We start from the raw sequence: 22,587 nt of genomic DNA on the forward strand, positions 1-22,587 counted from the left end.
CATGTACATTTCAATGTATATATACATATACATACATAGACATATATACACATGTACATATTCACAAGTGCTGCCTTCATCCATTTCCGTCACCACCCCACCACACATGAAGTAGCATCCCCCCTCCCCTCCAGTCTCTAGCTGTCATGTGTAATGCACTAAAACCACAGCTCCCTTTCCACATCCAGGCCCCACAGACCTTTCCATGGTTTACCCCAGACGCTTCACATGCCCTAGCTCAATCCAATGACAGCACATTGACCCCAGTTGATATGTACATATATATGTATATATATGTGCATGTACATTCCCAGATAGGGAACAAAGAAAACTTCCCACATATTCTCTGCGTGTCGTAGAATAAAAGCAAAGTTATTAGGTTTAGTTAGATTTAGCAGGGTTGAGAGACAGGTCAGTAGGGAAGTGAGCTTAAATGGAGAAACTCTGGAAGAAGTGAAGCATTCTAGGTACCTGAGAGTGGATATGGCAGCAGATACAACCATGAAGGCAAAGGCAAGTCATTGGGTTGGTGAGGGGGCATAGGTTCTGGGAGCACTGAATAATGATTGGAAAAAGAGGTATTTATCTGGGAGGTATAAGTAAGTGTGTTTAGAGGTATAGTAGTCCCAGCAATATTGCATGGATGCATGGCATGGGCTGTAGATGAGGATGTGCATAGGAGGGTGGATGAGCTAGAAATGCGGTGTGAGGTGGTTTCATTAAGTAAGTAATAAAAGGATAAGAGAGAGGAGTGGTAATCGGAAGATTGTGGTTGACGGAGCTGAAGAGGATGTGCTGAAGTGGTCTGGACATGTGGAGAGAGTGGTTGAAGAGAGGTTGACAAAGAGGATATATTTGTCTCTGAAGATGAGGGGACAAGAAGGAGGAGACCAAATTGGTGATGGAAGAATAAGTGAAAAAGATCTTGAGTGATTGGGGCCTGAACATGCAAGAGGCTGAAAGGCATGCATGGGACAGAGGAAACTGGAACAACATGTACAAGGGTCAACATGTCAATGGACTGAACCAGGCCATATGAAGTGGCCAGGGAGCTATGGTTTTGCTGTACTACACATGAAAGATATATGTGAGTGAATGAGGCCTTTCATCTAATCATTGCACTACTTCACTAACACAGGAAACAGTGATCCAGTATGAAAAAACAAAATAATAATCATAAATGTTGGATATTAAAAATGGAAGATGAGTGGATGAAGGTAACACAGAATATGATCTTATTCTTACTTCAATGTCTATAAATCATTGAACAGTGCGCATTAACACATTATTTACAAAATACCTACACATGATTGAAGACAGACAGCATAATTCCAAAGATCATGTGGATAACTCCAATTATGATTGAAATCTTCATTTTATAACTGTTCTGGAAGGCAATCTTGTTCACAGCAATCTGTCAAAATAAAGACAGAAGGAATGGTAAATAATTTCACAGAGAGTATCCTAATCTTGAGGCACTCAAATAAGGCACAATGATTACTATACATCTAATTTCATTTACATTTGTAGCAATTATAACTAAAAATCTTAGACAGTTGCTCAAGAATTCTACTTATTTGTTTGGTTTACAAGCAAGTAATCACCACTTTCCTGCACTATGAAGTAAAAATGTGTTCAACAGAAGGTGGCTCCCTCAGCAAAGACAAAGATACATAGATAGATCCTCATTATATAAACAAAAAGAAAAGCATAATACAGAATAAACAGACCAGACACTTGATATTTTGTTCCTAGTTGCTGTAAAACAAGAAATCCACCACAAACAAATTACAGTATATAAGAAATTAAGGTGACTGATACATGGACCTTCTAATACAACTTACTTTTTAGAAAGAAAAAAATAAGGTAGAATATTCATCAGAGATTTTAAATAAATATAAATTGTGATGGCAATTGATTTTATGCAAAATTTGATGCATTTTTTGTTTGTAATAAGCCATAAACCGTGATTCCTTCCGATAATGATAAGCTTCTACATTACAAAAGCAAATCTAAGCAGTAGTAGCAGGACAGCATATAATTTCTTAGGATACTACTAAACAATTACATGTGAAAGGAATGCAGATGTCAACTTCATCACTGTTTAAGTAAGATTGAAACTATCTTGACCCTAGCAGCATTCAAAATGTCTCCAAATCAAACCATTAGGTACAAGTCTATGCAGCTCCTCTTTGGGTTAATGACACCTTAGCAATGTCATAGATACAACACAATGATAATCTGTAAAAACAGAAAGACAAACCAAAACTCACTTTGCTTAAAAGTCACAAACAGGTAGATGTACACACAGCAGGATAAGGAGCCAAAAAGCAGAACTCTGTTTTCTTTGGAGGGTATCATGTTAATCACTTTTTTAACACTTACCTGCCACATAGGGTCAAATCCAAATGGGTATGGTTTCCCAGTGTATTCTTCATGTGAGCCTGGATTCAACGTGAGTTCTCCCCAGTCTTTCAAGTCTTCCACTGTAGCATTGTGACGTATGTGCCAAGATGAGCCAAATACGTTGAAAGACTTTGAGAAAACATCGTTGTATATGATACCAGTGTAGATGGAGAACAAACTCATGAGGAGGATGATATAACGTCCACCAAAAAAGATATTCCAAATCTAACAGAAAAAAGAAAAAAAGTATAGTCCTCCAAGCCCTGACCTATTGAACCAAAACATGGACATGGAATAAGACACAGAGGTAAAAAAAATTCATGCTATGGAAAAGTTACTTGAAAGGAACATGTGGTTTGACTAAATGGGATGAAGAGAGAAATGAGAGGGTGTATAAGAGACTTTGTTTGGCATGGGAATACAAAGAAATGAATTGTGGAGTGGTAGAGTGGGTAAAACAATACTTTGAGGTGGTTTGGGAATGGTGAAAGAATGAAAGATGGGAAGTTACAAGGACAGTGTGTGACAGTATGGTTAAAGGGGTTGGTATGAGAAGACCACCTATGACATTTGGGAATAAATTGGAAGAGTATTGGAGGAAGAAAAATGTTGGAAGAATGCATGGAATGGTGTATGCAAGGGAGGCATGCAAGGACAGGAATAGTTGGAGACTCTTTCGCCTTGGCCACCCTCTTGATGAGAGTTCACACAGGGAGTGGACATCAGAGGTATAGACAGATTAACAGGTAGATAGATAACCTTTCCATCTTAAATATAAACTAATCTACACCGTGACTGAAAAGGTCAATATTGTTAACAGCCAATCCTTAGGGAAAACAAGCATATTAATACTTTCATAATCGTTATAATGCACAAAGAACACATGTAAAAGGTCATATTTTTCAAAACTGTGTCCCAAGATACATCCATGACCACACATGTTTCTGGACTGAAATTATTCATGTCTGTGTCAGGTCTGCTCTGCAGAACACTAAATTATTAAAAGCAATACAATAACTGCCACAAAGTTACTCACCTCTCCACTCATCTTAGCAGCAATGAGGGCTTTCTCTCGTAAAACCATCCAAGCAGAAAATGTCAGCATAATCAATCCATGACCAGCATCACCAAACATGACCGCAAACAAGAACGGGAATGTCGTAGTCGTATAAAGGGCTGTTACATAAGAGAAAATAATATAATGAGAAAAATCTGAATACTTAATGTAACTTTTTGTGCTCTCACCTAGTCACATTACCTAATCATAGAGATATCAACCCATTCAATGAGGCTGTCCTGTATATACATACAAAACAGATTTTCCTACTCAATGCAGCTGCCCATATATAACCAATCAGGTTTGAAAAACCCACACACACACTCGTACAGCTTCCAAAATTCATGTATGCTGTCTTGAGTATGTTGCGTGTGTGTCCAGAATGCTTAGAGAATTAATATCTGGTGCTAACTGCTTGATGAAATTGATCAGAAATTGAAATTTTTAGAGGACATACATGCTTCATTACTCTAAAAGTGAGCAAAACCTTTAAAGATATATAAAAATATGAGTTTGGAAAAGTTTTAAAATCTATTAAACTAAGCCAGTAAAATAAAAAATGTATTAGTCTTAACAAAATCATATGTGCTACTATGACATAAGAATGGATGAACTCATGTCACTAAAGTGCTACATTCTGCCATATGTGAGTAATCTCACGTATTCATGCAACACAGAGAACAGCACATGGACTGTATATGAAAAAAATTCTAGAAACATTAAGAGAGTAATCCACAGTAATAATACACCAAATTGTTCAAGTTTTTACATTACAAATGAATGCAAATGGTGTTGTATTTGCATAGTTTATCTGTCCATGCATATGAATTAAATATAAACAAACATGGCATCTCCTCACATGCTTTTCCTCCACTTGTTGAATTTTTAGCTTAAGATTTTGTTGTTTAAAACGTTTTCTGACCCTTTCAAAATGGGCTGGGGAGAACATGGAATTTATCCCAATTGGTATAGTGGTAACACAGGTCTGGCAGTGGTAGAGGCCACATACTGAAAAATTTTCATGGCATTGTACTCCGTTGCAAGCTGCATCCCCACTTTTCCAATTTTTTTAGGGGGAAGAAAATGTGTCAGTTATATTCTAGTAAATACAATATCCCACTGCCAGACCTGTTTTATCCCTGGGGATAGGAAAGAAAGAATACTTCTCATGTATTACCTGTGTGTCATAGAAGGCGACTAAAAAGGGAGGGAGCGGGGGCTGAAAATCCTCCCCTTCCGTTTTTAATTTTCCAAAAGAAGGAACAGAGGAGGAGGCTGAGTGAGGTTATCTCCTCTAAGGCTCAGTCCTCTGTTCTTAGCACTATCTCGCTAATTCGGGAAATGGTGAATATGTATAAAAAAAGAAATATCTAATTCATGAGTAAACTAGCAAGATGATCTGCAGGGACTGAGAGAAGCCACAAAATTAAGGAGGATTTTAGGATTTAAGGCTGAGAAATAAGAACATAAACAAAACATGAACCTAAATGTGGATAACAATGAAGTAGGTGACTGATTATTTATGGTAATTATCATGAGTTCTAAGCATGAACAGAAAGCACTTGGTTGGCTGGTAAATTCATTTCTTAACTTGAATTATGAGCACAACCAGAAGACAACTGAATGGATGATTATTAAGTATTGGGTTCTTTCAAAAGCAAAAACCTATTTATGCACTTAATAAAGCAAGCCTACTAACCAGGGTTAACTTCACGGTAACTTGCCACTCCATATGCGTCGATCAAACTTTGAAAGCCAGCAGTGAATTTGTTGGTACGATGGAAAGTTGGTGGTTTCATGTTGGTTTGCATACGATTCAGAATGGGCTGTACAGAGCTACCAGACTTTTCCTTTAAATTAATTGAAAGAGGATTTTTTAAGACATCACTGAATCAGTAACATGCGATCACAAATATCCAAAAAGATTCATCACATTATGTGAGTTTACGACAGCTAAAACTAAAATCTTTAATTCTGCTTACCTAACAAGTATCTAATCCTATCAGATGACAAAATGAGATTCTGAATATATACATTATCAAAACCAGTACAAACAAAAAATATCTATGGTTAGTTTACCGTTCCTTTACTAAGGGCACCTTGGATAAGGCCAAGATCTGCATTTGGGATCCAGCATTCTGCAATCAGACATTTGTTTGTCACGTCCAGGTTCAACATATTAAGGGTGTGGTAGATGGCCTTAATCTTCTTTACTTTTATGAACCAAGTACGCAAGTGTTTTGCTGCAGCGGCCAAAACACGATGCCGATGGTCAGTTGTTTGGTTCAGCACCTAGGATTTACAAAAGTCAGTGTGGAGCCAGTTGATTACAGATGAGGAACTTTGAAGTGTAAAGCTTATCCAAATATACACAAACATTCAAACACAGTAATTTCAGCTGCTCAGTATGAATAGCATGCATTCCCAAAACAAAACATACTTTACATGATGTTACATCAAATTGTTGGGATAATCAAATGTGTGTAAAGCTGATAAAATTAGCTACTGATAGATTTAGCTCAAAGGAATATTTTTTCTTTAGGTACCAAACTGTTTCCACTGTACTATGGAGGTATAAGAAACAAAAACAGCATGGCCTCATGAATACATCCAATCTGTCATGTATAAAATAAAGAATCAGTGACTATCATTCAGTCAGCATAACACAATAACACAAGAGAAATTACTTAATGTTTTTATATGGTATCCTTTTTGAAGGAGGGGTGAAGGGTTCTATCTAGCTTGTGGAATACATCCCTATCTTTTTAAGAAATGTATAAAGGAATTCCATGTATGCAATTCTGATGTAAATGATGGTTTTTTTTTTAAAAGGAATATGAACAGGTAACAGCCTCTACATATAACAAGGACTTTGTTTAATATGGAGCTCCATGGTGGGTTAAGTGAAAGGATAATGTTACTGCCTAAACTAAAAAAATCAAAGCACGAACACAAATATGGCATTTCTATAACTGATGTGATAGATTAACTATAGCTCGGCACATACCTTTTTTCCATACAGTGGGAATCATGAAAATGGGGTTTTGGATCTTTAATCATATCATTAAGAATGATTAAATAAAATTAATCTTTACTGAAACATTTACGGTAAATAATTATCTTGATCCATATAATTTTTTCAGCGGGAGGAAACTTTTATCATCCTGGCTAGAATTCCACCAATATTCTTCATTTTGCAGTCATTTGTTTTTCATGTTCCCTCTACCCTACATATGATGAGCCTGCAGGTCTGCTAGTTTTATAATTATCTCCTTTATCTATGCATCCTGACAGAAGAAATCATATTAGGAAATGATGAGTAATGTATGGCTATTTGTCGCATTTTAATATGTGAAGTTATATGCAGCTGCTCCTTGATTCTAAAGACACACACACACACAAAATTCATGCCAATTTTTTTCACAGATATAACAAATACTTTCAGATCCTTACAGTGCTGAGGTCATCTAACCGCCCTTTGACACCTTGGCCCATTTCTTTACGTTCCTGGTTTGTTTCAGGACATGGATACATGGTAGCACGGCAGCCTTCACAAATCTTCTTTACCTTAGTCTTCAATTGTTCACCTTGGAAGAAGATTATGAAGACAGTCTTGTGTACTGCTCCTCCCTGTTAATGTCATATATTATTAACACCTGATACATAACTCTTTGTAACAGAAAAGTCTTTATTTATAAACTTACTTTCCAGTGAGTCTCATATTAATAAGGCCTGGCAAGTAATGCTTCATGTAACTTTTGCTGTACACATGTTTGTTCCTAACATTTCTCCTGATTTTTGTGTCTATTTTCTGTCCTTATACATTTATAAAAAACAAAAGCTTGTTCAAAAAGAGATCAAATTAGCACAAGATGTCAACTTTTGCCCTAGCTGTTGCTTCAACCACTTTCTGCTACTGGAGACATCAATGCTGCTATTATCACTGCTACTACTATTGTCATTTCATGCCATTCACCTTAATAATTTTGTGGCATTCATCGCTTCATGCAAGTAAAATGGAAAAATTTCACATAATCAAAATATGAAATACTTAATTTGTCAAGGAGAAATACATTCAATCATCCTCACAGACCCAAGTGTCCTGAGTCTTTTGATGTGAACAATTCAAACTGAATGAGAACACCCATAAAACTGCTAACAAGCCATTTTTTTCTTTTTTACAAGTGTCAAAATCTATATTCATCATACAAGAGTATACATTCCTCTACAGTACTAGGTTATAACCATCTGGCAATATTACCTAACAATTATACAATGCTGTTACAATTTCAGTGCAAAAATAACAACTGACAACAGATAATATTTACCAGGCTACCATCATGAACAGCATTTCTTATATGTTTACTACAATAAAGTTATCAACAACAACTTTTTGCATCTTACAGTAACAGGGTCCTCCAAAGGTTGGGTAATCTCAGACTGGCGCACAAACACGTTTCCACGACACACTCGCCACAGCATGCGTTCAAACATGGGCATCCGCTCTCGATTGATCACACCTGCTATAAACCTATGAGAACAACATTAGATTACAAAATACCAAATACTGACAGTCTTTTTTTACTTTATGTATCCCCCTTAAAAGTTGGTAAGAATCATTAGTACATGAAAGTTGACACACATGATTCCTAAGGAAATTCATAAGGAAAAAGATTAAAAGAATACAGTCAATCAAATCATTATTTCCATATTCCAAATATATGTTTCAGATTAGCTCTTACAAATTTGGAATTTCAGCCACAATGAAATTATTTCAATTTTTGCAATATGCTAGAAACAAAACAAAAATTAAGAAAAAGTTACCCTAGCTGAACTGGTCCTTTGCCTTCCTCTGCTGGTAGGAGGTTCTGGGTGATGCTGCTATTGGGCTCAGAATCCCGCTGTTCAAGATGAAGGGAAGAATGTGCCTCTTGCTTTTAGATGAGCTCAAGCCACAAAGGACATTACATCACAGAGTACAGCCACACATACCACCCATGATCAAATTTACAATTTTCATCATAAAAGACATTGCATACAATTAATTACAACAGATAACAACACAATTTTAATTATAAATTCATTACATCAATTGCAAATAAGCACATACACACATATATTAAAACGGAAGTATTATATACATTTTGCGTGTAAATATATGTATAACATATATATATATATATATATATATATATATATATATATATATATATATATATATATATATATATATATATAAAATTCATAAATGTGGTTTCAACAAATATTTAATATGAGCAATCAAATATGCCAGAATATATTAGTGATTTTGGTAGCCATTTGGTGTTCAAAATATTAAATGAAAGACAATTGTTATCAATATCCCAGTAGAGGTTTTTGTTATGAGCAGCAGATATGTGCAGATGTAGTTGGGGTTTGGGATGTCACGCAGAACCAGCATCGAAGATTCACATGCAGATGGGATGGAAAATGAGAGTTTCATTAGTTTTTTACCAATTCATCAGCAACTTGCAATTTATCTGATTATAATTTGTCTTGCAAGGAAGATATTATACATTAATTAATAAAATTTAAGCAAGTATGTTAATTGATGATAAGACAATAGCTTCAAAGGATGTCATGAATAAATACAATCAATGCAGATTTAATGAAAATTGTGACACAAGAAAAGGAGTCTAATCATTATCACTGTAAACCCATCCACTGAGTGAGGCTACAGTGTTTCCATCTAGTGTGGGCATTCATGTACAATCGTGTACATACTAATGCAAATGCATGTATATGAAATAGCTGTATTGTGTATAAAAATGCTTTCTAAATGTGTTTGCTTGTGTTCCAACATATACATGTACCAATTACACATTTAGTTTCAATCTCTAACTTACACTTTCACACACACAAACACGTACCTTGTAAAATAAACCAACTGATAGGGTGATGATATAATGCTTCAGTAGTAAAAAGATATAAAAAGAGAAGTAAGAAGTAACTTACACAGTAGATATAGCTGTTGAAACTAACAGAACACAAGAATTTCTAAGGTAACTGGAAAATGGAGTTCAACAGCCTGAATACAGGGATTGTAGAAGAAGGTTCTGTGAAATTTACAGGGAACAGTAAGAGCATGGGTTCTTTAGCCTAAAATACAGAAGGGAGGGTTGAATGAGAGTAGGAGTCAATCAATAAATGTCAATAAGTGTAAGCTTTGCAATGTGTTGTGACAAAGCTATGGGCGGAACTTTGGCCAGCCAGCATTTATAAAATACAAGAGAGCAAGAAATGAGTATAGCAGGATTGGAAAGGAGCTAGAGAGAAATTCGGAAAAGAATATCATAGACAAAGCAGGGGTTAATCCAAAACTTTTTTCATAAATCACGCGTAAATTGTCAGTTAAAGAGCAGTTATTCAGGGGTTCAGAGGGAGGAGTTATGAACGGTGACAAAAGGATATGTGACAAACTGAATGAAAAGTTCAAAACGGCTTTCATAGGGGAAGATGCGATGGCCCAACATCTATCAAATGAAATGGGGAAGAGACAGTGGAAAACACTGAAATACCTTGAGAGGCAATGAGCAGAATACTAAAGAGTCTTGACCTATAAGAGGCTCATAATCCTGCTGACGAAAGTCTTTTCATCTGTGCTGTAGATGTGTGCATATACAGTTTTCAAACCATATGAAATGATGTTCAAGATGTCACTGAAGAAAAGATGATGTGCCATGAGTTTGGAAGAATAGGAGGAAGTACTTGATTACAGATCAATCTCTAATGAATGTGCTCTTTAGGTACTGGGAAAGATATTCAGAAAGCGAATGGATGACTTCTTGTGAAGGAAAAACTAAGTCAGAAAAAACCTGGTTTCAGGGAAAGGAGGTCATGTGTAATGAACCACTTAGATTTTTACAAGAGAGTGAGCTCTTTTGTATACCAAAAAAAGAAGGCTAAATGGAGTGTTTGTATCTAGGCTGCATGAAAGCATTTGACTTACATCACATAGAAGGCTGATCAAGAAGCAGGGTCACTGAGGAAGAATGAGAGAAAGAGTCCTTGGATGAGTAGATTATCTCAATGGAAGGGAACAAAGGACACATATCGGAGAAACCTTCTCAAACTGGTTTGAGGTCACCAGTGGAGTGATGCAGGGTTTTATTCTGGGACCAATACTCTTCTTGATCTATGTAAACAATTTGCCAGAAGATACGTACTCCTACTCAAATATGTTTGCAGATAATGCAAGGGTTATGAGGCAAGAGGAATTCTTTTTTTAAAGTGTGGACAGTTGTATCAACTTACAAGGGGACTTTGGACACCAAGGTTGATAAAGTTCAACCCATGTTAACGTAACAAGCAGAAGTCACACTAAAAGAAGGCCATAGTAAGATTTTCATCTAGCTGGAAATAAACTGCAGGAATCTGTGTATGAAAGACTTAGGAGTCAGCATTGTCCTTAATCTGTCTACAGGGTACCATCTTAAGCAAACAGTTAAAGAGACCAACTGTCTGCTACTGTATACTATAAATGCATTCAAGTTCATGAATAAGTAAATATCAAGCAAGCTGTTCACAACATAAATGAGGATGAAATTAGAACATCTTTCTCAAATCTGGCAACACAAGCAACACAAAGATCTAACAGAGAAGATCCAGAAGAAAGCAACAAAGATGGTACCAGAATTAAGACAGCTGAGTTACAGGGAAAGGCTAACGGCCTTCAATTTGCCCAAATTAAGATAGGTGAGTTACAGAGAAATGCCAGTAACCTTAAATCTCCCAATGTTGGAAGAGAGATGAATGAGGAATGACTTGATCACACCTTTAAATCTTTTATACAAGGCATCCCATAAAAATGCACTCACTTTTTTACACCCTATAACTCACTGGATTTTTTTCTTTTTTCAGTTCTGAAAAAAAAAATCAGTGAGTTATAGGGTGTCAAAAAGTGAGAACATTTTTTGGGGACACCCTGTACAGACAGATTTTATGTATAATGAGCAATTCTTCAAGAAATAGTGACAGAGCACCCAGAGGACATAGCATGAAATTAAGCAGGAAACTTTTCATAAAAGATGTGAAAGACTTTGACAGTACAGAAGTGGAGGATGAATAGAATAAAATGACTGAAGATATGTTCAATGGAGACAAAATACATAAATTTAAGAAGTTGTGGGACACCAGAGAATGTTCAAGTGATGGGGACTCACGAGTGTAGAACTTCCTCCTAATACAGTAGAAATAGGTAATCAGTGTACATTTTTGTTCTCTAACTCCCTCTCTCTCTCTCTCTCTATTTCTACCCATCACCTTTAATATTTCTGCATTGCCATCTGTGTGTCCATTGCCATCAGTAACTGTCCCTCAGTCTGTTTGATCCTCAATGTATTTCTATTTCTCTCTGACTGTTTAACCCATTCATAGCAGCTGGGTAACTTCAAGGCCTACTCCCCTGTGAGGAAGTTTTCAGAAAACATAGAAAAATGGTAAATATATGTACCAGCCACAGTGAACCTTTATTACTCAGAGAGACCACATGTGTACCAGCCACAGTGAAAGGGTTAAGCATCAAAACCAAAGAATGCGAAGTTACAGGTACATGATACTGGAAATGATGAAATCACCAAGCTGCCCTATCTCCACAATACAAACAGATATAAATCAAGGGGAGCTGACCCCTCTGCCTTTTTCTAACTGAACATAGAAACCTCTTTATATCATTCAACATATTAAGAATGAGCTTTTATTTCTGTTATTCATTAGTATATATAGCTCAAAGCAACCTCCCCTGAGGATTTCACCCAGACTTGTCCCATGGATAGTGCTTCAACTGTCTGTTACTTGAACTGCACAGGATTTTCCAAATTATGAGAATAATGCTTTATTTACATCTTTGTTATTAGGTGAAGACTTCAGCATTCTCAAAGCTATGATTTTCAGCTCACTAGTTCTGCACGCTTGTCACTATGCAAGAAGAGACAGGGGTCTAGTGGGGCTGTAAGTCCTTATGTTTGTGCCCTGATGGACATTTTCCAAGTTAGACCATAATCAACATATGCATTTATATTTGTTATCATCAAGAATAATCAATTAGCTCAAAATTCTATAAAATTGGAAGCAAAACATGAACATGAATGATGTACTGAAAACATGCTTTAACACCATTAACTACACAACAGTCAATGAAACTCATGTAGCTTCTTTTTTCATAATGAGATGTTCACTTGTAAAGTCAATCAAACTCTCTGACAGACAACCCTTTATAAAGGAGACAAAGCATGTGCTGGTTAATTTAACTGCATCACTTGAAAAACTGTTAGCAATCAAGACAGAAAAAAACAAGATAAACATAACTTTGCAGAATGAAACGACATGCCTGTCATTCAATCTTAATGTTTTGGAGAAAACATTTTTTTCACTTCTTATAAATGCTAAAGCTTTACTAAAATAAACTAGACATTTCAAGTGCATATGTAAAGTCACGAATCCTTTGGATTAATAAATCTAATTTAATTTGTTCTGATTAAATACATATCCATACAACATTAACCTTATGTTGAAAGAAAAAAATATTTGCAATATGTGCACACACTCTAATGAGAAATACACCCCAATGCTCATCCCTGCCTAGTCTCCTAACATTATACGTTTACTTTATCCAATCAACGCAGATGGTAATTAAGAATAACCAATAACAACTGACTGTAAATTAAGGAATCATAGCTTCCAACAAAAACCTTGAGCCAAGCTACTAATTGCAGTTATGAATCAGTTTTACTCATAATCACTTATATTCCACAGAAAGGACAAAGAACTCCATTATTCTGTATACCAAAGCCTTTGCTTAATCATTATAGGAAACTTCCATGCAACTGATGCATTCCAGTATATAGGGACCCAATTCCTCACTAATTACATCCAGCATGCATAGTTATGATATTCCTAAAGAAATATCAGCTCCTCCTAATGAAAGCCCAAATCAAGCAAATCCGTTGCATGAAGGGAACTGTAAGTCATAACAAAAAGGAATAAGAAGCAAAGTGATCATTTGACTCTTCTCCAAAATACCCAAAAGAAGAAATATAAATACAAAATGGTGCCTTACCCCTTTGTTAAGAACAATGCAGTATGCAAGACATTATTCTCTTATAAATGCATGTATGAGCTTAGTGTATATGTTTACTGCATCTGTATAGTTATTTCTTCTTACCTCAATATCCAATATTTCATTGTTGCAGCTGTGAAGAGAATTATCTAAATTGGATACCCATACAAGGTGGTGTGTCATGAGAGGTACAGCATAACTTAATCAGGCATATCCAATATACTTGTACTAAAACTAATTCCCAATTTTTGTTGCTTCCCACCATGCATAGCATTTTCTTCCAATGAAAAAGAATCAGCTAATGTAGGGTCCAGGTCAAATGGGTTACCAACTATAAACAATTACTGGTAAAGCTGTATCATCGTCTTCCATGTCCACATGATCTACTCTGTCTTTAGTCCACTACCAATAAATCTAAAAAAAATAAACCATGATAGTTTTCAAAGCTTTCTGTAGTTGCAACTTCTCATGTATGATAGATATCATTACTACTAACCTTATCAATTAATCTTTCACCGGTATCAAAAAATAACAAACATAGATATACACATTTTTTTTTCATACTGGTTCATTGTTTCCTGCCTTAGCAAAGTATCACTAGAAACAAACAATGTTCTCATTTGCTCACATTTACTCTTTAGCCATCATATGTAATGCACCAGAGGCAGAGCCCACCATCCATAGCCAAGGCCAACAGATTATATTCTTATTCCCTTAACTGCTTCATATGGCCTGGTTCAGCACACTGACAAATATCACCACCAGTAAACCATATCAATCCAACTCATTCTCTCCCAGGCATGACTCTCACCCACCTAAATGATGGTTCTCCTCCCACTTGCTTTAATTCTGACACATATCTCCTCTTAGTCAGCCTTTCTTCTCTCTTCCTCTCTATGTCTAAAATATTTCCATACGCCCTGGTTAATTTTCTCTATCAGACTGCACTTACAGCCACACCTTGCTCTCATACTGTCATTTCTTACAAGATCAACCCACCTCACACAACACTTTGTCTTTAGGCATTTTTTTCCTACATGTATATCCTTTTTCATTCTTTTGCATTCAGGGTCCAAGACTAACATTTACACAACATAACTAGAATAACTATACCTTCCAACATACCCGTCATTACCCAAACACTTACAACCAACAGCCCCCCTTCCCATCCTTAACTCCCTTTAGCTCCTTTACTTGGCCATTGTGAAATGAAAAATAGTGATTATAAGAGTCGGAATAAATTTCTTTCATATAAAAAAGTATTCTAAACACACATTTTCTTTGTTAATCATGACATTAAATGACGGAAATATATTATGTTCCCTTTCAAACTTGAATGTATTGAGCGATACAAGCCATTATGCTATGAAAAGAATTCATGCAGCTTCTGTCACTACTCCAAACAGACTATCTAATATTTTAACTGACAGCTACAAAAGCATTTTACTCAGGCAGTTCAAACATCATAACTGATTCCAAAAAAAATAATATTCTTCATTATAATGACACTTTCAAGGAAGTGCAGAAAACTTACCAAAAATAAGGGGTAAATACTGCATTGAAATAAAAATATTCCACTGGGGATATACCAGTGAGAAGCAAACCTATTACCTAGCTCCTGAAGGTTTAAGAAACTTGCAGTGTCTGTGTAAGTCAAATTAAACGCAACTTTCACCGATTATGCTAAGGTTTGGGGTGACAGTCATGGTCCACTCACTGACAGATTGTGCATTTGGTACTGGGGAGACATAAGAACTCTTCTAATCAGTGAAGTATCATGAGTGATGGAGGAAAGCACTGATGATGGAGCAGAAGGTTTTAGCAAGCTTTCACAAGAGCTCCTAATTCCCAGTAGATATGATTTTCATAAGTCTATTGCTAAAGTTAAAAGTCTTACCTGGAGATGTGTGTGTATGTGTGTGTGTGTGTGTGTGTTAATATTGGGTAAATGTCAAAAATAGAATTTCATGAATACAGACCTCTAACAATAATAACATAACGTAGTCCTGAAATGACGAAACATTTAGATAATGATGAAAACATACAAACACACACAGCAATTCTAAGTGGCATAATCCAAACAATGACAACAGTAGGGAAAGGGAAGTCCTTAGCAGCACAAACAAAGATGATCTAGAAAGCCCAATTTACAACTTATGCTTACTTTTATATTCATTTCTTCTGAATGGATGAGATCTCAGACATTAGCACAAAATCTAATGACATGCCAAAACAAAAACATTCAGCTAACAAGACACTAAAGAACAGAACTGCAAACTCTACTTGCTTCCACACCAGTATAGCAAAATATCTTTTCAAATATAACATTTCATAATACCAAAAGTGAGTTAAAAAGCTTGTACACAGTGTCAGAAACTATTCTATTATTCCATAAGGTAGCAAGCTCACTACTCAGCCAAGTATAAAATCAATGCATAATCTAAATCAGGAGGGGGAAAAGCTGATGCAGGAGTAGATATTTATGAATAAATGATGTGATATAAAATGGTAAATGATGACACTTGATACTACAAATTCCCATAAAAACACTATAGTGCATCATCAAACTTTAACCCATGCAGAGGGAGTTAACTGTGACAAATTCATGCAATTAACATAAAGGTGTCCCTAAAATCAATACATACATAAAAGCCCTTCATATCTGACTTTCAGCTGTCATACAGTTTCCCAATATCCTGCACCAGCCTTTCTGTTGCTGAGCAGAAATCCATATTACACAAAAAATAGATTACAATCATGTAAGCATTTCAGACAAATAAATCCAATACTGACTTCTCATTATTCAAATTTAAAACCGTAGTTGTAGAATTTGAAGCAAAACCATGACAACTTATTTCAATTGAATGTTTAAAAAAATTATCACTACTTTGTAAACAAATACTGAATTTGTAACAGTTCTTTATAATAGCAATCAAACAGATGATAAACTGCTGATCATAAGATTACCGACATTACTCACCTCCTCAAAGAATAGCTGGGTTGTATGTAAGACATGTTTCAGTTCAGTCAGTTCAAGCGAGTTTCTCTTCAGAGTTTCAGCATTGGCATTCACTTCCCTCAATTCATTTTCTAACTTCTCAAATGTAGCCTATACAAATATAATCAAGCAGTTTCAATATCATGACTATTAAGCTTTGATGATACAATTTTCTCAAACTTTACACTCTCTATCAAAGATTAAAATATTCTTTTCCAAAATTTCATATATCTACAACTATCATACAATCCCAGGACCCCTTTTATGGGGATCCCGCAGCTTCACGGTTACACATCATGCGAAAGCAGGGAATGACAAACTCTCGATAAGATTGAAATTCTTTCAGTCACTGACAAACGATACAACACCCAAAAGGTGATGTCTCACTTGTTATGTGAACACTTCAGGTGGAGTCTTAATTTTTAATCAGAATTAAAATACAGCACAAATGTTCTGGTGAAACCAAAGCATCATCTATTAGTAAGACTGTAAAAGACTTCAGTTATGTATCTAATCCATCAGTTTGATACTCTGCATACATTATCAAGAAATGCAAAACCCTTTCATATGTAACAACTGCAGATAATAAGTCTCCCAACAGGAGCTGGGCATTCCTGCTCTTTTTGTTAGTTTATGGGGATAAGGCTGAGGCCCTCAGTCCAATGAACATATGCAGAATCTTACAAACAAATGAAATGTCTGAAACATCAGCTGAATTATTTGATAGGGGTTACTATTAAGATAATACAGACTGATACAGCTTAAAGGCAAGAGCTATGCAAATACGCAGTGCTGTACCAGTAGAGCACTTGGTGGTGCCAGCTTGAATGTGGGCCCTTTATAAAGAGCCACCTTTAGGAGAATGGATAAACCTTATATTCTGCAAAAGTAGTCCTTCAGTGGCCAAATAAGTGAAGCTATACAACAAAGTCCTTTACCTCCAGATCAATCATCTCACGAGGCTGTGGAGCTTCAGGATTTTCTCCGTTGTCCAAAACCTGAACATCATCCTTCAACATTTCTTTCTCCAAGTAACGCAATTTGCGTTCCATTTCATCACAACGACGTACCTCATGGACAAACTTGCGTTGGAAGGCATTAACATCTGGGTTAAGCTGTAAGTAAATAATGAATTAAGGTTAGAACCATCAAAAAATCTATCTTTTTCTTCATGGTAGGTGAGATGGCACAGGCAACTAAATGCCCAAATCAAGGCCATCTCATTTATGCTGTATATATGTATATATATCCTGGCCTAAGCCACATAAACATTCTATTGACTCGTCACTAGCGTAGGATGAACAACTTGGGTGACTGTGGACTGACTACTATGACCAGGCTTCAAACCTATGCAGGCTTGACACTAACTGCTACACCATGGAGGTCCATATCTTTTAAATGCAGCATCAAAATCTTATTGAAAACTAACATGAAGAATATATATTCATGGAGTCTTTACTACAGTAATCAATTCAATAGTAACGATGTATATTCAGTTTAAATAAAAGCCATTCAGATTTTTTCTTTAGATTATATAATTCAAGTACAAAGCAATTACAGGAATCATATAAAGGATGAAAATGGGAATAAATAACTCACATCTCTAAACTGCACCAACCCTATCTCGCCAAGTTCTGATATGCAGTTGTATGCTGCTTCACTGGAGAGAAAGAGCTGACACAGGGTCATTCCCTCACTCCGGAAGATTGACCCCATGCTGAAATCGAACGATCTCTACCTGCAATATACATCCCGTCTTAAAAAAAGACCCCATAATCATAAGTTATTGTGGTCATTAAAATCTTTAGTGTTTGGAAAAGAGTGCATACATTTCACTTTTCATTATACTGTACCTATCGATCATCATTAATACATGGGGTATATCTGGAACACATACTGCATCAAAATCACTCATGCCAACCTCAAAACAAGCCCAGTACGTACATCAGACTAACTGCAGACATCCGCACTTATATAATGCCTCAGAAATTTTCAATTTGCACAAGAAACTGACTTGTTAAGAAAGAATAACGTCTTCATTCACATCCCTCCATAAGCAAAATGGCTCCATAGCTGTCACCAACAATCCCTATAGCATCCTCATCTGCATTATCCCTGGTCTTAATTAGTTCTCTAACTGCATAAATCTATTTATTCTACAAACTAACATTCCTTCTTGTATCCTTTACTATATTCATCTACTTTTCACATGCATATTCAGCATATGTGATTTTCTTGAAGTGCAAGGACCCTATTCATAACAAAAACATTATCATAATTCCCCAAAAGACCTTCATCCATGCTCCTTTCTAGTGATTTCTTCACACTACATCTTCTCATCTTCATTTTAAATTCTATCTTTCCTAGTTCTAACTACGACCTATCTTGACCTACATGCTCTTAGATTTCCTATCGTTATATATCAGTAATGAGGCAAGTACTCCTCTAAGGAGCTTCTTGTACTTAAACTTTTCCCATTCTAGTTTTCCTATCCTTTAATGCAACAGGGAAACACTAAAAGTAGTAGACACTATTAATCTAAATAAAAAATCTATGAATCTAATAAAGAATAGTAAATCAAAATTCCAGCACATCCAAAATTTGCAGATTCTAAGTTGTATCATACCAAAATTTATGAGGAACTACCATACTACTAACAATTTGTAGTTTCTTCTTGTGATCACAGCCGTCATATTAGCCTCTCTTTTACTGAAGAAGAAAAAAAATCTATTTTGAGGTATTCATTAAGTGTGGTTTCCAGTATAGAGAAGATACACCGTTATCACCTTATCTAATATCGTTCAATATGAAAGATGTTAAATCGATCCTTCGCAGATATCTCTAATCACAATCAACTATAGAAGGCAACTAAAACATACGTCATTTCCCCACAGAAAGCTGCAATATAAACAGGAAAAGCTGGGTGGGTAAAGCTAGAAATGTTACATCAAATTAGGTTTATCAAAATACATGCATTCAACCCTATATTCTCCCTGATCTTTAAATACCATCACTTTGTGCAATGCTCTGATATTTTCAAGAGAGGGAACGAGTAGTACAGTCATCAGATATGGCACCTGTTGTGTTACAAAAATATTCATTTCTATCATTATCAGCTGTCAGGAAACTGTATATTTTGCTTATTGAAAAATGAAGGTAAAATCAAAAGTTCACATAAACCGGTGTAATTAAGGGTATAACATAAGAGTTACGACTTCTATTATATCTACAAGTGCCTACCCTTAACTGTACCGGTATAGCATAAGATCTTTACTTACCTTTACACAAATCCTTACAGACCTGTTGATTCTTCCCTTCTGATAACCCCTTGCCTGAATTGAGGATGGATAGTTTGAAAAGTGTAAATAGCTATTACTTCATCCAATCAGAACTTGGATTCTCTTCTTTAAAAGTATAGTCTTATTTCCAATTGGATAAAAAATACTACGCCACAGTCTATTAACCAATCGAAATCAGTCATATGACGGACCAGCTGACTGCATACAGCGCCATCTATGATGTTCGTATTTTTGTAAAATGACTTGAATATACCTAAATTATCAACGAAAATGATCTAGTAGATAAACTATTGTGAACCTTTATAATTTCTCCCACTTAAATATCTATATGAACAATATTAGCAATCATTCATTGGATTTGTGGAGAAATATTGACGGTATACTGATGGTAAACATTAAATTCGAACGAAATACTTAGATTTAAATTTAGTCATGTTTATAAACATATCCCTTTAATACCAGCTTTGACTATTCTTCGCTGCATGTCAACCTTAAATCATTAGACATTCAGCTGTAATCGTAATTAGTTAGTCTGTTTATCAGGTTACATTACATAATCAATAGGAGTATTCAGCTACTTATCCTGCCAAATTAAATAGAAATATGAGCTGACAAAGAAAAGACAATTAATGTAGCAAATATGTTAAAACCTGAGTTTCCAGAATTGTAATCACTTTTCTTAACTTATTTCTTGCAGCTGAAATAGAGGCATTACACTTCTATCTATATTGTAACTGAAATGACGAGCAGAAGCATGCTTCCTTTCTTGGACGAAAGGTAAGATATATCGCATAGAAGGAAATGATGTAGAAAGAATTAATTTGAGCCCGTCAGGTGTTTGTGCGCTTGACTTTTGAGGATGAAAAGATATACTGAAAGGGGGAGGAGATTTCCATAGTTTTACTGTACGAGAAAAGGTGTCATAATACCAATTCCTCGCTTGGTTGGTCTCAGCGTATAAGCTATGGGAACCCATCAGAACCCAGTCAGTCTTCTCTACTTGTTCTTGTCCCAGTCCATATCATTTTTCATAAGTTCTACTTGGCCATACTTTCCTGAAAGACATTATCCGTGCGTATTATTTTCTTTTTGCTTTGCTTTCTATCCTCCAAATTCTAACTAAATTACTCAAGCTATCCATCTCTACTGCTCTCACTTTTTACCTATCCTGACTTACAAAAATTTAGGCTTTACATAAGTACTTAAGAAGTGGGACAAATACTCCTTCCTACAAAACACTAACACGCAATACGCCTCCCTTTTTCCCATTCACCAAAACTTTTATTTCACCCCCATATTCCCCTTTGTATTACTGCTTTAAACTTTAGATTTCCCACTGACATCCTGACTAAACTTTACTTTTCAATATCCAACTTCACCCACAACATTCAGTTCTTCGCCATGCAGACTGATACCACTTTTTGATCTCCAATCCCTTTCAAAGACTATCGTCTTACTTTTATTCACACTTTCAGCATCCTCCTCCTACATACATAATTGAAATTGCCCGCCATTTCGATCAACCTCCTCTGATTTAGCAAAAAACAAAGCCTCATTTGCATTCATCAACCGTGGCAACTTCCACTCTGCATCTCCATGATCATTCCTTAGGCACCCGATGTATCTCTCAGTTCATTCCTTAGTTCTCACTCATATCATCACCCACCCTTACAAATTATGTAAGCTCTTCATAGCATCTAAAAACATCCCATACATAATATAAGGACCAGTCTTCATACTTTGAGAAGAATGAACAGTTACTTTGGGCCTTACGATACTAGGCCTTCTGAAACAAAGAAAAAAAAGGAGGTAAATCTACCTCTTACAGTGTATGCAGTGGCTTACAGTGGCGTGAGAGACGTTGTTATACTGGAAAAATCTAGAGATCGAACTTTTGATGAAATAAGCGGGAGACACTGGAAACTGTGAACCAGAAACCACGGAACGCTATCGCTTCTGTAACTGGTGATGGTGGGAAGGCAAGACAGACAGAAATACTGGCAGACCCACTCTGTGACCTCCGCTCTTACCGACACGCTCTCTCCTCTCTCCATGCATGTGTATAATTGCATATCTTGCTGTATTGGAGCAGAATCTACACTCACATGGCCCCATTTCGTAACCTTTCTTTTCAATCCTACGTTTCGTTTTCTTGTTCTGCATATCGACGTGCCATTATTCAACGTCTTTGACCATAAAATGCCTCCTGAATTTTCTCTAGTTTGTTTTCATCTAGTTATTTTGCTATGTCCTATGAGTAATCTTTAGCGGATACCGAAGAAATGCTCGTGAGAAACTCTCAGGGATCTCTGATAATTAATTACCTGAGGACCCAAATGTCCGAGAATAGTCAGTTGAGCTGACGTAAATGGGTGTTAATGTAGACGAAAATTTGTAAGGAATGGATGCCACGGGAGACATGGGGTCGGAAGAAAGAAGAAAGGAGCCCCAAGTATGGCAGACTCCTGAACTACGAATTGTGAGTACAAGGTTTCAGAAGCCACAACTGTGAATCATATAAAAAACAGAAAAGGAATTCTCTTCTAACTATTCTATTAATCTATGTATAATATCGCTTGTAATAACAATATTTCTTTTAAATTCATCCTTGTTTTGAAATAAATGAAACAATTGTGATACGTTGCAGAGACATGAGAAGGTGGCAGTGGTGAGCAAACATAAAGCACTTGTTAATGGTATATAAATGGCAACAAAGTAAACCGATAAGATC

General features: G+C 36.0%; 1 protein-coding gene across 2 annotated transcripts in view; it reads right to left on the reverse strand.

Moving 5' to 3' along the window:
• LOC139758286 (V-type proton ATPase 116 kDa subunit a 1-like) overlaps positions 1-19,972 on the reverse strand; it is a 35,166-nt gene extending 15,194 nt beyond the window's left edge. The window contains exons 1-12 of one of the 2 annotated variants that reach the window (XM_071679502.1): positions 19,836-19,972; positions 18,157-18,295; positions 17,496-17,672; positions 16,540-16,668; positions 8,288-8,364; positions 7,868-7,994; positions 6,917-7,093; positions 5,543-5,755; positions 5,163-5,313; positions 3,443-3,582; positions 2,386-2,631; positions 1,305-1,414 (exon numbers count right to left, since the gene is read on the reverse strand). In XM_071679502.1, coding sequence (XP_071535603.1) covers positions 1,305-1,414; positions 2,386-2,631; positions 3,443-3,582; positions 5,163-5,313; positions 5,543-5,755; positions 6,917-7,093; positions 7,868-7,994; positions 8,288-8,364; positions 16,540-16,668; positions 17,496-17,672; positions 18,157-18,273 — 1,664 coding nt within the window. In that variant the 5' untranslated portion in view covers positions 18,274-18,295; positions 19,836-19,972. Of the gene's footprint in view, positions 1-1,304; positions 1,415-2,385; positions 2,632-3,442; positions 3,583-5,162; positions 5,314-5,542; positions 5,756-6,916; positions 7,094-7,867; positions 7,995-8,287; positions 8,398-16,539; positions 16,669-17,495; positions 17,673-18,156; positions 18,296-19,835 lie in introns of both variants that reach the window. The other variant, XM_071679501.1, reaches the window with a different exon arrangement.
• Positions 19,973-22,587: the final 2,615 nt, after the last annotated feature.

The sequence above is a fragment of the Panulirus ornatus genome, chromosome 30 (genome assembly GCF_036320965.1).
Source record: "Panulirus ornatus isolate Po-2019 chromosome 30, ASM3632096v1, whole genome shotgun sequence".
In the NCBI taxonomy this organism is placed as follows: domain Eukaryota; kingdom Metazoa; phylum Arthropoda; class Malacostraca; order Decapoda; family Palinuridae; genus Panulirus; species Panulirus ornatus.